The 14,716-nt window shown below is 37.8% G+C and overlaps 1 protein-coding gene across 1 annotated transcript in view; it reads right to left on the bottom strand.

The window, feature by feature from the left end:
- Positions 1–14,716, bottom strand: part of LOC107756756 (neural cell adhesion molecule 2-like) — a 201,674-nt gene that overhangs the window by 30,671 nt on the left and 156,287 nt on the right. Inside the window, exons 8-11 of the mRNA XM_016573972.1 lie at positions 11,172–11,317; positions 5,117–5,267; positions 3,573–3,760; positions 2,155–2,251 (exon numbers count right to left, since the gene is read on the bottom strand). Of these exons, the coding sequence (XP_016429458.1) occupies positions 2,155–2,251; positions 3,573–3,760; positions 5,117–5,267; positions 11,172–11,317 (582 nt within the window). The remainder of the gene's footprint in view (positions 1–2,154; positions 2,252–3,572; positions 3,761–5,116; positions 5,268–11,171; positions 11,318–14,716) is intronic.

Genomic DNA, 14,716 nt, shown 5'->3' with positions numbered 1-14,716 from the left:
TTTTCCGTTGAGAGTTTCGTGTTCCGAGTTAAGTTTTGCCTAACGCCGTGTCTCCGAGTCCGACCTCGAGTGCCGTCTAAAACTTCAACTTCAACCACCACTCCGCGTCGTCAGCCAACGCCCAACCACTGGCTTCCCCAAGACTGAACTTCCAGCCAATCAGCGACCGCGGGAAACCCCTTTCGGCAACCAGACAAGGAAGGGAACCCCGCACACAGGAACGCAAGTACCTCCAGATCCTAGCTGGACTGGTGCATTTAATATAAATTTTAACCTCATTGAGGAACTCAATGCGAGGGTTAATTAAGTGATTGATGGTTGTTCAGATCTATGCAATTGCACATATTGCTGTAAACTTGAGATTTCACATTTTCATTGTCTTAAACTAATTATTTCCTCACTTTCTGTCTTTCTGCAACTTGTGTGAATGCGTGTGTTTATGTGTTAGATTAGTTTATATGTCTTAGATTCATCCAATAAAGCCTTATTTATATTGAAAAGAGAAGTATCTTGTGTTTTGTGCTTACAAGTTAATGTCTTAAACTGCCGATCTTGTTACTGTGCTAGTAAATAGTGTTTATATTTAGGATATAAATATCCATTGCAGAATTGATGTCATACGGCTCGTTCAATGAATTGCTGGCCGTCTCAGTGATCAGCCGTAAAACAGTGATTCTGTCCAAATTCCCTTTAAAATCTTAAATGATTCCCTTTGAGCTAAATTGACCTGTTTCCCTTACAACAATGACCACTCTTTGTCATAAATTCCTGCAACTACTTCAGAGTTTCTGTAGGCCTCTTGGTAGCCTCTCTGACCAGATTCCTTCTGGCTCTTTCATCCAGTTTGGAGCGACGTCCTGATCCAGGGAAGGTGTGTGTTGTACCAAATACCTTCCACTTCTTAATAATAGACTTCACTGTGCAACTAGGCATTGATAAAGCCTTTGAAATATTTTTTGTATCCATCTCCTGACTTGTGCCTGTCGACAAATTTATCCTGGAGATCTTTTGACAATGCTTTACCACCCATATGCAACTCTCTACAATGCGAGCAAATCACTTGCATTTGCGACGAAATCTTCACTCTGGGCGACTAAATGATGTCTAACATTAGCCATCAGCTAATAAATTCTTAGATTTTACTAAGTTGGAGGCTAAGTATAAGTTTAGCAGATACTATATATTTTCACTCGCCGAACACTCTGACTGAGCGCTTCAGAGTTTAACTCTCAGTCAAGCGATCTGTGCTATTTTTCAATTCATCTCAATGGATGCACAGCATACCTATATTTGATGTACTGTAAACTAGTGTGAAGACGCACGACTTGCTGTCGCTTTGCTGAGAGCATTTTCTCTCACACACACACAAAGAAAGAGAGAGAGAGCGCGGGAGTCTTACATATCATGCAGAATTGATGCACCACATGTAAACGATATTCTTTGTTGTAGTTTCCTGTCAAAATAACGGAGTTCATTTGGAATTCTTCAGCTTTTAAGAACAACAATAAGATACTGCTGGTTTCTCCGGTAGTGGGCGGAACTAATGTGTAAACGGCAATCTCATTGGCTGGCGGTCAGCAACTCATTAATCTTTAGTGAGTTTTATATTGTTATCAGTAGTAGAATTCATAGTATTATTATTATTATCTTATCAGCAGTATTGTTAGACCATCCCCCCTCATTTTTAGGAGGGGGTGACCCTTTTTCCAACTCAGTGATTCTGTTTTTTTATTTATTTTTCTGGCATGATGGTGTTATATCTTTCACTTGGATGTTATAAGTTCCACTGAGTAAATACAGCTGGATAAAACAATAACTGCGCCCGTCTTCATTTCAGGCTGCAATGCAACAAAATGTGATTATTTTAAACGTGGGTGATTCTTTTCTATACCCACTGTATATACCAGGGCTGTCCAAACTCGGTCCTGGAGGGCCGGTGTCCTGAAGAGTTTAGCTCCAACCCTAATTAAACACACCTGAACCAGCTAATCAAGCTCTTACTAGGCATAGAAACGTCCAGTCAGGTGTGTTGAGGCAAGTTGGAGCTAGACTCTGCAGGACACCAGCCCTCCAGGACCGAGTTTGGACAGCCCTGGTATATACTGACAGACACATTAATCATGTGGATTAGCTGAACCTGTGGTAAACACTCACCTGCCTGTGCTAGGATGAACTCCTGAAAGCGCATCCCAATGTTGTTTCTGGCTGTACAGTTGTAACGGCCAAAATCTCTGTCTGACATCGGGGTAACCTGAGGACCATAGTTGTAATAGCGTGAACTTACATACATTTTTCTTGTTTCACGTGCTAGTTTTTTACACATCTAATGTCAGTTATTGTTGTTATGTTGTTCATGTGTTCATTTGACACTAATCTTGCTTAGTAAACACAACTGCCGAGGACACATTTCCAGAGAAACAAAGTGTTGTCTAGTACAGAAGAGTTTACAAAAAAAGGGCAAATCTGCTTGTACCACTACAAATAATACAAATAAGCCCAGTGTTATTTTCATATCATTGATATACCATTATAGTTTTTGTTAATATTCTGAAATAAGGTTTATTTTTATATTTTATATATTATATTTATATAAAGGAAAATGAATACTTTAAACTAAAGAAAACTGGCTGAAATTGAATAAGTTCAAGTTTTATTTGTATATATTTTATTAGTTGTATGTAATGTAATGGTTTTAGTTTTGTTTTTAGCTTTAGTTATCGATAATGACCCTGCTCTGCAGACAGTAATTACTTTTCCACATCTCCTAACTACCTCATTACACCTATATGTTTTAGCAAAAGACTTTCACAGATTTTGCATTAGAATAGTGCCAACCCAACACAGCACCAAAACTGTTTATCGTACAAAAACACAAAACAAGTGCTCAAGAAAAAAAGGTTAAAATTATAATGATCAGCTCTCCGTAACATACTGTACAAAATGGTTCTGTAATACGTATAGTTAGTTAGTCGTATAGTTTTATTAATTTATATTTTTATACAATATTATTTACTTCTGTAATAATTAATTGTATCTAAATGGTATCTTTTCAGTATCATTTATTCTGATTTTTTAAAAAGCTTTTTAAACAAATCTGATGGCAGCATTGATAGCACATTCATTTGTATAAAATATATTTTAAGTAAATTAAATGGAATTAAAAAAATAACTAAAATAAAAAAATACAATTACTAAAACTGTAATTAATATCTATATTTTTCATAATATTTATATTTATTAAGTTAACTGAAAACAATGTGGTGAATATCTTATGATGGTGTATTGAAGTCAAAATTGAAGCAAAATTGTAATAAAATTAATATCAAATTCATGTTACAACATTATTGAATTTTGTTTAGAACAATATTTTCAATTATAAATACATAAATAATTTTAAAATTTTAGTCATTTTTATTTAAAATGACCCCTTCTGTAACTACTTGAATGCCACCAATGAGTTGAGGCCTGGATGTCATTAATATCTAACTCTCCTGGCTCTCTTATCTAGTTGAGCAAACACAAAAAATCCAATATGTTAAAAACTGGAAACAGCAGTGGCTGGGTTACTGTACCTCAAGGAGCGATCTGCCGGGGGCACTGTGTACACGCATGTTTCCAGCACCCTCACTGGGGATGGTCAACTTTTCCCGTCTCCACAGCATTGTGGCTAGAGGGTTAGACATAACATCACAGCTGATGTTGACCGGGTTCCCTTCCCATGAGAAAAATATAGTGTGGCTGGTTTGGAACTTTGGTGCATCTGTGAAAGAACGGTAAAGGAGTGCTCAGTAATGGCACGCCAAGCTCTTCTAACAGTCATCCATCAAAAACCCATTCAAGATTAGCTGCCCAAAGTCTAAATGAAATTCTAGCATGTACCATGCAGGTAAGAGCTTCCACATACACTTTATCATGGAGTTCTCTTTCACATGGGTAAATTGAGCTTGTAATCAAACGGAATCTGAAGCATGGCCACTTCTCACAGGTTGCCTCTAATTTTTCAAAGCAACCCGCATAAACTCAAAACCCCTCTTCCCCCACAATGCAGTGGGTGGTGGAAGATTTAATTTGGCAGGATGTTAGAGAGACGCAATGAGGCAGAGGGTGTGAGATAGAGAGTACTGTGGTATTGGGAAATGCTGCATTATATGTGATTTCTCAGTCTTACACCCACATACAGTACACACACCGGCAGACACATACATACAGTACATAGACACACAGAATCAGCACACACACAATCACACCCATTTTTTCCATTAAAAAGATTGATGCAGCCCACAGTGTCACATCGGTGACGGATTGAGACTGAATGAATGGGTATATTAGCAACCCTGCTAGATGGTCTGTTCCACTGCACCTCATAATGAGATATATCTACTCTGCTGCTGCCACTGGTTCTAAGGATACAGAACTGTAGTTTGAATTTTAGGAAGTAGAATTAAAATTAAACAAAATTTGTTGCAAATGTTTTTTATTATACAATTCATTTTCAGAATGAATGAATTAATATTGCAATTTTTTTTTATAGACAATAGTGGAACATTTAATTTCCCAGAAAAAAAACAACAAAAAACAAAAAACAGAAATTCGAAAATCGAGCCAAAAGTCAATAAATAGATGTCAATAATTATTACATATTAAGAAGCATTAAAGCAAATGCACACCTTATGGAGGTGCAAGTTAGGGAAGACTATGTAAGGAAGGGTATAACTTCACACTCACAATAACCAACTTTTCAGCAACAAACCTTTTGTCAAGGTACAATTTCTTCAAAATGACAAAGAACATCATATTTATAATTATAAAATTATCTGAAAAGAATGTGCTGGACATATTATGGTAGTGTATTAAAATCTGTTTTGACAGTATTGAACGTTGTTCAGAAAAACAGTTCTAATTCTAAAAAAATAAAAATAAAAAATAAATTAAACAAACAAACAAACAAACAAACCTCTCAGTGAATAAATAGGCTTAATTAGTTCAACTTAATGAGTATTTATGAAATGCAATTCCTTAATGTCCTCTTCCTGTTGCTCAAATTCTAATCCCAATTAAGTTTACTGCAAGGTGTGGCCAATTTAATTCAATTTCCAGTAACATTTAGACCACTCACGCTCAATATCCAGGAACATGCTCTTCTGATGTCCACCGATCCTGCTGAGAGCCTCACAGTCAAAACGTCCCCAGTCAGATAGCTTGACTCCAACAATAGTCAGCATGGATTCACCATAACGGCCTCGCACCTCCACACGGCCATCTGGACTCTGAAAAAAAAAAACATCACATGCTTCACGTATTTGAAAAACAGATAAACCCGATAATCAGAGAGTCAAGGTTGTAGGATTAAATATAAATTGTGTAATAGCAAGATGTGGGGATTAAGGCTGGACTCCTGACGACAGATCCAAACCAGACCAGTTTTTAGAGGATTTGAAGGAAGGGTGCAGAAAGGCTTTTAACACACCTCAAGTGTTTCATCTGCTTTTCCCTCACATTTCACATTGGTAAATAAGTACAGAACCATTTCTAAATTCCCCCACACTGTTGTCTGACTTGCGAACATGGCTTTGGGAGTACAAATGTTCAACAGCGATATTTCTTAACAGGTTAAACTCAAACGTAGTTCTTCCACAGGGACTCATATGTTAGGACTGCGTCATATCCTGATCCCATTACTCCTTCAAAATAAAGAACATAAAGCTATAAGACCCGATTAAGGGATGTTATGAGAAAATCAATCCAAGATGGTTACTGATTTTTTTTTTGAAAGAAAGAAAGAAAGAAAGAAATATTCAGCAAGGATGTGTTGATCAAAAGTGACAGTGAAGACATTTATAATGTTATAAAATATTTCTATTAAATAAATGCATTGTATTTATCAAAGAATCCTGAAAATAATGCATTGATATTTTCGAAGTATTAAGCAGCACAACTATTGATAATAATAAGAAATGTTTCTTGAGAACCAATTCAGCATATTACAATGATTTCTGAAGGATCATGTGACACTGAAGACTGGAGTAATGATGCTGAAAATTCAGCTTGAACTGTTTTCTATTTTCAATATATTTATAAATGTATTTTTAAAAAATATTTTTTCACAATATTACTGTTTTTACTGTCTTTTTAATCAAATAAATGCAGCCTTGGTGAACATAAGAGACTTTTTTCTTAGACAGACAGACAAACAGACAGACAGTCTTAGATCTTTGAGTTCAGCTTATGAAAAATGGGGGCAAAAACAAAAGTGTTGCGTTTATAATTTTGATCAGTGTACATAGATACATACATACATACATATGGGTTTTCAAAAAATATATTTTTTGCAGTTTGTAACGTAGCTATCCTTCAATGTAAACAGTTGGCAAAGTTGTTAATCAAAAAAGTGCATGATAAATAGAGATATTGTCTCTCAAAAGAAAGAGTCGACTGAACCGCCTTAACGAGTCGTTATATTTTTGAATCTTCTGCCTGTTTCCTATATACGTCACGAGGTAACACATTTGCATAATCCCCGCCTGCCCGAAAAATACAAACACTCTGACCCGCCCACAAACACTTCCGCTAGTTAGTGTGTTTACATCATGTCGAGAAGACACTGTTTTCAGCCTCACTGGGCATTCTAACACATGCATGCACCTCAAATAAGTAAATAATAATAATAATGAATGCAATAAAACTGCTGTCACATCACGTAAAGTACCACATACAAAGTTTAAACTTACCACTAAGAAACGTCCTGAAGAAGTAGAGCTTGAGATGGAGAAATGATAAGGTAATATCGATGCCATTTTTGTAACCTTATAGCATCCTTGTTTACAAGTAACCCTCCGGAGCAAAAAAATTATTATGGTAATGAGCATTTAGTTGCGGACATGCATTGTATACGGAAAGACCAATCACAACAGACTTGGCCAGCTGACCAATCAGAGCAGAGTAGGCTTATGGAAGGGAGGAGTTTACAGACCTTAAGCTCAGAACTGCTTCGAACGAGTCGTTTCGAAATCATTGAAAAATGATTCTAATATTAAATGTATATTCTGAGAAAATGACAATGTTTTCTGACCTTAGATGCATTTAAACCTGTTGTAGGGGACTCCAACACAATATTAGGACACTTTAAAATACCATATGACCTGCTCTTTAACCATCAAGCAAACAAGTTGAGGAGACATCACACAGACCTTTGTTTCGTAGACCACAACACTGCTCTGATGTAAATCAACTCTTCAGTTTTTCCCATTGCCCTCTGAAACATTCACTGCATGATAAGCAGTAGAGGGATGTGTGTCAGTGTCAGTTTTGATTAGTGAGCGTGAGCAGTAGTGTGGTTAACGAGAGGCAGTGCATGATGACAGTTTTGAGGCCCGTCTTCCTGTCTCCACACCCCGCTCATCATCCGAGCTGATCAAAATTGCCCTCAGTCAGTCACTAATCTCCACGCTCCTGCTGACACATGCATCACAGCAGCCAGACCGATTTCCCAGACGCTCTCTGTTGAAAGAAACAGGTCACACCAGCTTAAAGGGATAATTCACCCCCCAAAAATGAAAATTCTGTCATTATTTACTCGCCCTCATGTCGTTCCAAACCCAAATGACTTACTTTCTTCTGTGGAACACAAAAGAAGATATTCTGAACTCTGACTTTCCATGCAATTACAATGAAAGGCTTTCAAGCTTCAAAAAGATGGAAAAGCATCATAAAAGTATCATATAAGCAGCCCATATGATTTGTGCATTGTATTTCAAGTCCTTTGAAGCCATACAATAGCGTTGTGTGAGAAACAGAAAAATGTAAGTCAGTATTCACCAACACTAGGTCAATGAGTCATGGGGCTTGAACTCAAGGACTGGATCTGTTTGATTTGTGAACAAACGATTCAGACCAATTGATTGAAAAGACGTGATTCAAATGAATGATTATTTTATGAATAGACACTACTTTTTTAATAAAGTCACCATTTCATTATGAAAACACCATGGAGGAATGGCTCGATGTTAAGATTTTCAGTGAATAAATTAAATCTTGGTCTCATCGTCACAGTAATCCATCAAACTGCTTCAGAAGACTTGGAATATAGTGTGACGATCTTTTAGTTTAATGGTGCTTTTTGTCATTTGACCTCTCACTTTTATAATATTGAAATGAGTGCTCCAGGATGTTCTTTAGAAATCTACCTTTTGTGTTCCATGGAAGAAAGTAAGTTATTTTTAAGTGAACAATTTTTTTTAAGACAGGAAAGCTGGTTTTTGGAACATAGCTGGTTCAATGCATTAAACCGGGAACACCAAAACAAGGCCCACCACCTGGTCAAGGATGGACTGGTCTTAGGCACCACCAGGGCTTTTTTGGGGTTTGCTGGTCAATGGATTTAGCTGCATTTTTTAATGTACAAAGTGTTTAATTAGTTTTTTTCTGCATGTAGACACCTCCAAAGTGAGTCATGTCATATTCTAGGCTGTTAATTGGCCCCCATAGACATGCTAAAGCGCCAAATGTCAAATCTCTCTCCGCACAACAATTAGTTCCTAGCACTGAATGGTGTCCATTTTGAACTCTTTAACCGTTCAGAGTAAAACGGAGGGGAGAGAAGAGGCTCCCAGATCAATTGTGTGCAACTTTTGAATTCAGAGCACAGGTTCGGTCCCGGCCCCTGTGTAATTGTAGCAGACTAACTCCCCTACCTTACCTCCACATCCCCACACCTCTGAAAGAGCAGCTTAAATCAAACTCACTTTGTTCATATTGAGTGGTGGCAAATGTCGCTGCTCTCCTACACCTTTATATGAATCCTCTTTCATTTCCCAGCCATGCAGGCTATTCTAATCGTTATCTGAGCAGCTCTCGCAAGATTAACTGTGATGGGGAGTCTTTTCACAGTTCCTCCCTGGAGTCAGGCTCCGTTTGCCTCTATTGTTGATGCTAACAACCCGCCTTTCACTGAATTCTAATGATCTTTGACAGTTTCTGTTCCCATCATCTTTCCCGCCTGGCCACTGCAATTGCATTTGCCATTCTGCTGGTCGCATTCGCATTCAGCACAGACACAGAGCATATGCCGGTAGGAAATGCAGAGCATTACTGGAGCACAGAAAGCCTTCTTCAGTCTTTAACCGGTACACAGACTGAGCGTGCCTCAGGGCTGTCTCTGCGTGCTAGTCTATTATATCCATGACTATTATTGTGGGCGTGAGCAAAGGCCGAACGTCACACATATCTGGCAGTTATTGTGCTGGTAAAATGCTACACTGTTTAGAGACTGAGAGGAAATGGTGGTTAAAATACAATACATTGAAAAAATGCTAACAAAGATTACTGGAGTACATTTTACAAGAAAAATACTATTTCAGTCTTTCCACTTCAAAATGTCATGTTTAATTCAGTGTGTTACTTGCTGTTTTTTCCTAATTATCTCCAAAATTTTCTAGCAATTCCTGAGTGAAAATTGTTGAATTTCTTTTCAGTGTACACATGCTCTTGGAAATGGTTTATGGAACACTATAAAAAAAGTACAGTATACGTTCATAACACTCAAAAAAAGAAATGTACATGACAGCAAAGTGCTTGCTGTCCCAAAACGTATTACATCATCACATTAACAGATCACATGAAGACAAAGATTTCCATTCAAAAGATTAGTGTCAGTAAAAAAAAAAAAAATACTGTTCTTTTGAACTTTCTATTTAAATAATTCTGAAAAAGATGCATCTCAGTTTTCATCATTGATTACATTAAGAAATCAGAATATTATAATGATTTCTGAAGGATCTGGAGTAACTGCTGCTGAAAATTTGCCTTTGCCATCACATTAAAATACAGTATGTATAGAAAATAATCACCTTATGTTGCTTTGCAGCCTGAAATGAAGACAGACACAGTTTTTATTTTATCCAGCTGTATTTACTCAGCGCAACTTATAACATCCAAGTGAAAGATATAACACCAACATGCCAGAAAAAAATTAAAAAACAATCACTGAGTTAGAAAAAGGTTCACCCCATTGTGTCAGTATTTTGTTGAAACACCCTTTGCTTTGATTACACCCTTTATACTGTTGGGATATGTCTCTACTAACTCTAGACATTGCAATATTCGCCCACTCTTCTTGTATATATATTGTATTATATATTTTGGTGTTAATGTTGTAGGCCTCTTGGTAGTCTCTCTGACCAGTTTTCTTCTGGCTCTTTCATCCAGTCTGGAGTGACGTCCTGATCCAGGGAGGGTCTGTGTTGTACCAAATACTTTCCACTTCTTAATAATATACTCTTGACCGCTTCTAGGCATTGATAAATCATTTGAATTTTTTTTATCCATCTCCTGTCCACTCTTTGTCATAAATTCCTGCAACTGCTTCAGAGTTGCTGTAGGCCTCTTGGTCTCTGACCAGTTTCCTCCTGACTCTTTCATCCAGTTTTGAGTGACGTCCTGATCCAGGGAGGGTCTGTGTTGTACCAAATACTTTCCACTTCTTAATAATATACTTCATTGTGCTTCTAGGCATTGATAAATCATTTGAATTTTTTTTATCCATCTCCTGTCCACAACTTTATCCCGGAGATCTTTTGACAGTGCCTTTCCACCCATAGCTGATTGTTTGCTTCAGTTGCACTACCAATGACTGAAATCAATCAAAATGACCACAGCTGAATGGCAAATGGCTTTGTGTGCCATTGAGAAGGTGATTAGCTACATAATCAATCAAAATGACCACAGCTGAACGGCAAATGGCTTTGTGTGCCATTGAGAAGGTGATTAGTTACATCTGATTGAGTTCACAAGTAATTTTTAGGAGGGGGTGATCTTTTTTCCAACTCAGCGATTCTGTTTTTTTTTTTTTTTTTGACATGTTATAGCTTTCACTTGATTGTTATAAGTTGTACTGAGTAAATACAGTTGGGTAAAACAAAAACTGTGTCTGTCTTCATTTCAGGCTGCAAAGCAACCAAATGTAATAATTTTAAAGGGGGGTGATTCTTTTCTATACCCACTGCATATTAAAATATAGTTATTTAAATTTTAATATTTCACAACATTATCAAATAAATGCAGCCTTTGTGAGCATAATATATTTCTTTTAAAAACTTTAAAATAACTTACCGTGCCAAAAATTTTGAACATATTTAAAAAAAAAAACATTATTTACTCTAAGAATAATATTGTACCTTATCTCCATCTGAAAAGCTGTGCCCATCACTTGCTCTCCTCCAGGAGATTTCAGGCAAAGGTTCACCCTCAGCCTTGCAGGAGATCATAGCAGCACTGCCCTCCACAGCCGTCACGTTCCTTAGCTTAGTAATGTGGGGCTGGACTGCAAGAGACGACAAAGGATTGTGACAAAGACAAAAGAGAAACATACAGAACTGGAAAAAACAACCAAGCTTAGATGACAATAGTCATATGATATCCATCACTGAAAGCCTTGGCACATACACAGTAGTTTAGAAGTATGTTGTGACGAGAGGGGCGGGGCAGAGAGCCGTGGGAACGAAGCGAAGTCAGTGGAGTTAATGATAATAAGCGACACCTGCACCACTCACCGGTCTCGAGTCCCACGGAGGAGCTCCAGAAGGATAAAAGGAGGAGTAACGACAGTGAAGGACGAGAGAGGACCAGGCCTGGATTTTATGTTGTTGTTTTGGTTCTGTTTGTACGCAGCAGTCGTCTGCGAGGGGCTGTCGCGCTATTTTCATTTTTCTATTTGTTTATTAAAATTATGTTTAAATGTTCGCCGGTTCCCGCCTCCTCCTTCTCCGAACTACGTACTTTGTTATATATGTAAACATCTTTTCATTTTCAGAATAAAGACATAGAATGTGCCTCAATGAGTTTCACATCATCTATAGGTTGAATTACTGAAATAAATGAACTTTTCCACGACATTCTAATTTATTGAGATGCACCTGTACATACAAAATAGATTTTTTCTTCTGGACACTCTGACAATCTACTACTCAATAAGATTTCTCTTTCAGAGTACATATTGCACATGGGTAACGTTTCAGTAAATATCAGACGGAACTTTGCGTCAACAACATCATTCTGGTCTGACAATCAAAAATCCTTCATGGGCACCCAGCTGAAAGAGAAAACAACAGAATATTGCAGAAAGGTCAGCATTTTGCTGTCTGGAGTTCAGGAAAAGAAACAGCACATTGACAAGCGCAACACATCTGTTGCTATCTGAATCTAACAGGCTACCACTGGTAAATAAACATTAGTAAACTGCAGGGGTTGTGTGGCATAGGAATACTTAAGGTTCTCATCATAAATCTGTGATAAGGCTTGTCTTGTGTAGCAACGCTCATTAGTAGGGTAACTGATGTACAACAGCGGCAGCCTTTAAGCAATGGGGTGACACCATTGCAGCGCTTAACCTGATAAATATACATAAAAAAATGCTTTCCCGCACGGAGCACAATAATAGCGGAAAAATAAAAGATAACAGTAGAACAGTAAGAAAAAATCTTATCAGCATAATCACTTTCTCTTGCTATGCTGACATTAGGGATTGAATCAACTAACAATTAATCTAAGAAATGAGCATAATCCTAACGATAAAGACTGATTTGCATTTAGATGTTCTTCAGGAACTACATGATTCATTCATCCATGCAAACAATAGACAGCAAATGCATCCCATGGTTTATACAATGTCAAAGAGTTTCATTACACACTTTGAACAATAAGCATTATTTAAGAGGATTACTAAAATACCACTGGGAAAAACCCACAAACATATCAGTAAATGGCAAAACAGTGCTGAGATAAAGTGTGATGAGATAATCCAGCTCTAGAACCTTGGGATGCCATTCATTAAAGCCAAAAACAAGTTTTATGAGCATGCAGGAAATGCAGAAGATACGTGCCTAGCTGAATGGAAACCCAATCAGCCCCGTCTCTGTTAGCTGTCAGGGGTCATAAAGGAAAGTTACAGCACGGATTCCCACCACGCTTTGCAAAATAAAACTCCCATCCAATAACGGAGGCTCATTTAAATGAGCTGCTTCGAAGAATACCTTTTGCTTGCACATGGAAAGGATTCTGATGACTACAGAATAAATCTCCATTCATTTACATGAGCAGACAAGGTGCTATCTGAATAATCGGTGAAGATGTTGGCAGCTTTATGAAAATCGAAATTCCTTGCCATAAAGAATGTGTCACCCATTCTGTGCAATTTAGGCTATCTATTTATGGAAGAAAAGCATGTCGCATGGCCGGACTGGAGAAAGGGAAGCTCAGGGATTTACCTGTCAATCACCTTTCAAAACATCAGGGTTCTTGTTGTTGCACTATCCATAAGGAAGATCAAAAGGTTTTATTTACCGCAGTTTAAAATTCAACCATAACCTAAACCAGGGTTCAGAAACCTAATGGTTACATACACATAAATGGGTAATCATGGCATGTAAGCGATACGATCAAGATATATTAATATAAGATGTTTATATAAATTTTATTTAAACATGAGCCACGTCCAAAAGGTAAAGGAGGAGGTGTTGCTACAATTTATAGTAATATTTTCAGTATTTCAGTGCTTATGAGTCCTCCTTTCATGCTCCCCTGACAGTATTTCTCAGAACGATGGTTTCAAGTATAATTCGTTTGAAGTAATGGTGCTTCACATATCATTATCTAAAGAAATAATTGTTAATGAAAAATCTCCGGTGACGTTTGTTTGTACTGGTTACTGTATACAGGCCACCATACAGACTTTATCAAAGAATTTGCTGATTTTCTTCTAGTTAGTGCTGGCTGCAGATGAAGTCTTAATTGTTGGTGATTTTAATATGTTGCTAATGAAAAAGATGCATTGGGATCAGCATTTATAGACATTCTGAACTCTATTGGGGTCACACAACATGTTTCAGGGCCTACTCATTGTCATAATCATACTTTAGATTTAATACTGTCACATGGAATTAATGTTAATGGTGTTGAAATTCTGCAGCAGAGTGATGATATCTTGGTTCATTATCAAGTCTTGTGTATACTCCATGTTGCTAAAGCTGCAAACTCAACTCCTTGTTACAAATACGGTAGAACCATCACTTCTATAATAAAAGACTGCTCTGTAAATAATCTTCCTGACTTGTCTCAATTCCTCAGCAAATCCAATAGCTCAGAAAAACGATGTTGTTATAGAAACTAAGGACTCTCTCTTTTATAGCAATTTAGATATGGTTGCTGCTTTACACTTAAAGAAGATTAAGGAAAACAGTCCGAAACCGTGGTATAACGAGCACACTCACACCTTAAAGAGAGCAGCCCAGAAAATGGAGCAGAGCTGGAAGAGAACAAAACGTCTCAGGTTACTTATGTAACCATGGTTCCCTGAGTAGGGAACGAGACACTGCGTCCTCTAGGGGTTGCTATGGGGGAACGCCTCGTCGTGACCCGTGTCTGAAGCATACATTGAAAAAACACCAACTCGTTGGCCGGCGACAGCCATGACGTCACTACCGGTGCGACTATAGTATAAATAAGCGCCGGGAGCACACATCATTCACTTCTTCATCTGAAGCTTGCGTCCGCAGCATGGCAAGAAACCTAGAGGACGCAGCGTCTCGTTCCCTACTCAGGGAACCATGGTCACATAAGTAACCTGAGACGTTCCCTTTCAGGGGAACTTCGAACTGCGTCCTCTAGGGGTCGCTATGGGGGAACGCCTCGTCGTGACCCGTGTCTGAAGCATACATTGAAAAAA

This window comes from Sinocyclocheilus rhinocerous, unplaced genomic scaffold, assembly GCF_001515625.1.
Source record: "Sinocyclocheilus rhinocerous isolate Xijiao unplaced genomic scaffold, SAMN03320098_v1.1 scaffold382, whole genome shotgun sequence".
Classification (NCBI taxonomy): domain Eukaryota; kingdom Metazoa; phylum Chordata; class Actinopteri; order Cypriniformes; family Cyprinidae; genus Sinocyclocheilus; species Sinocyclocheilus rhinocerous.
Note: the sequence above shows the minus strand (reverse complement) of the source record. Positions and strands in the feature narration are given on the sequence as shown.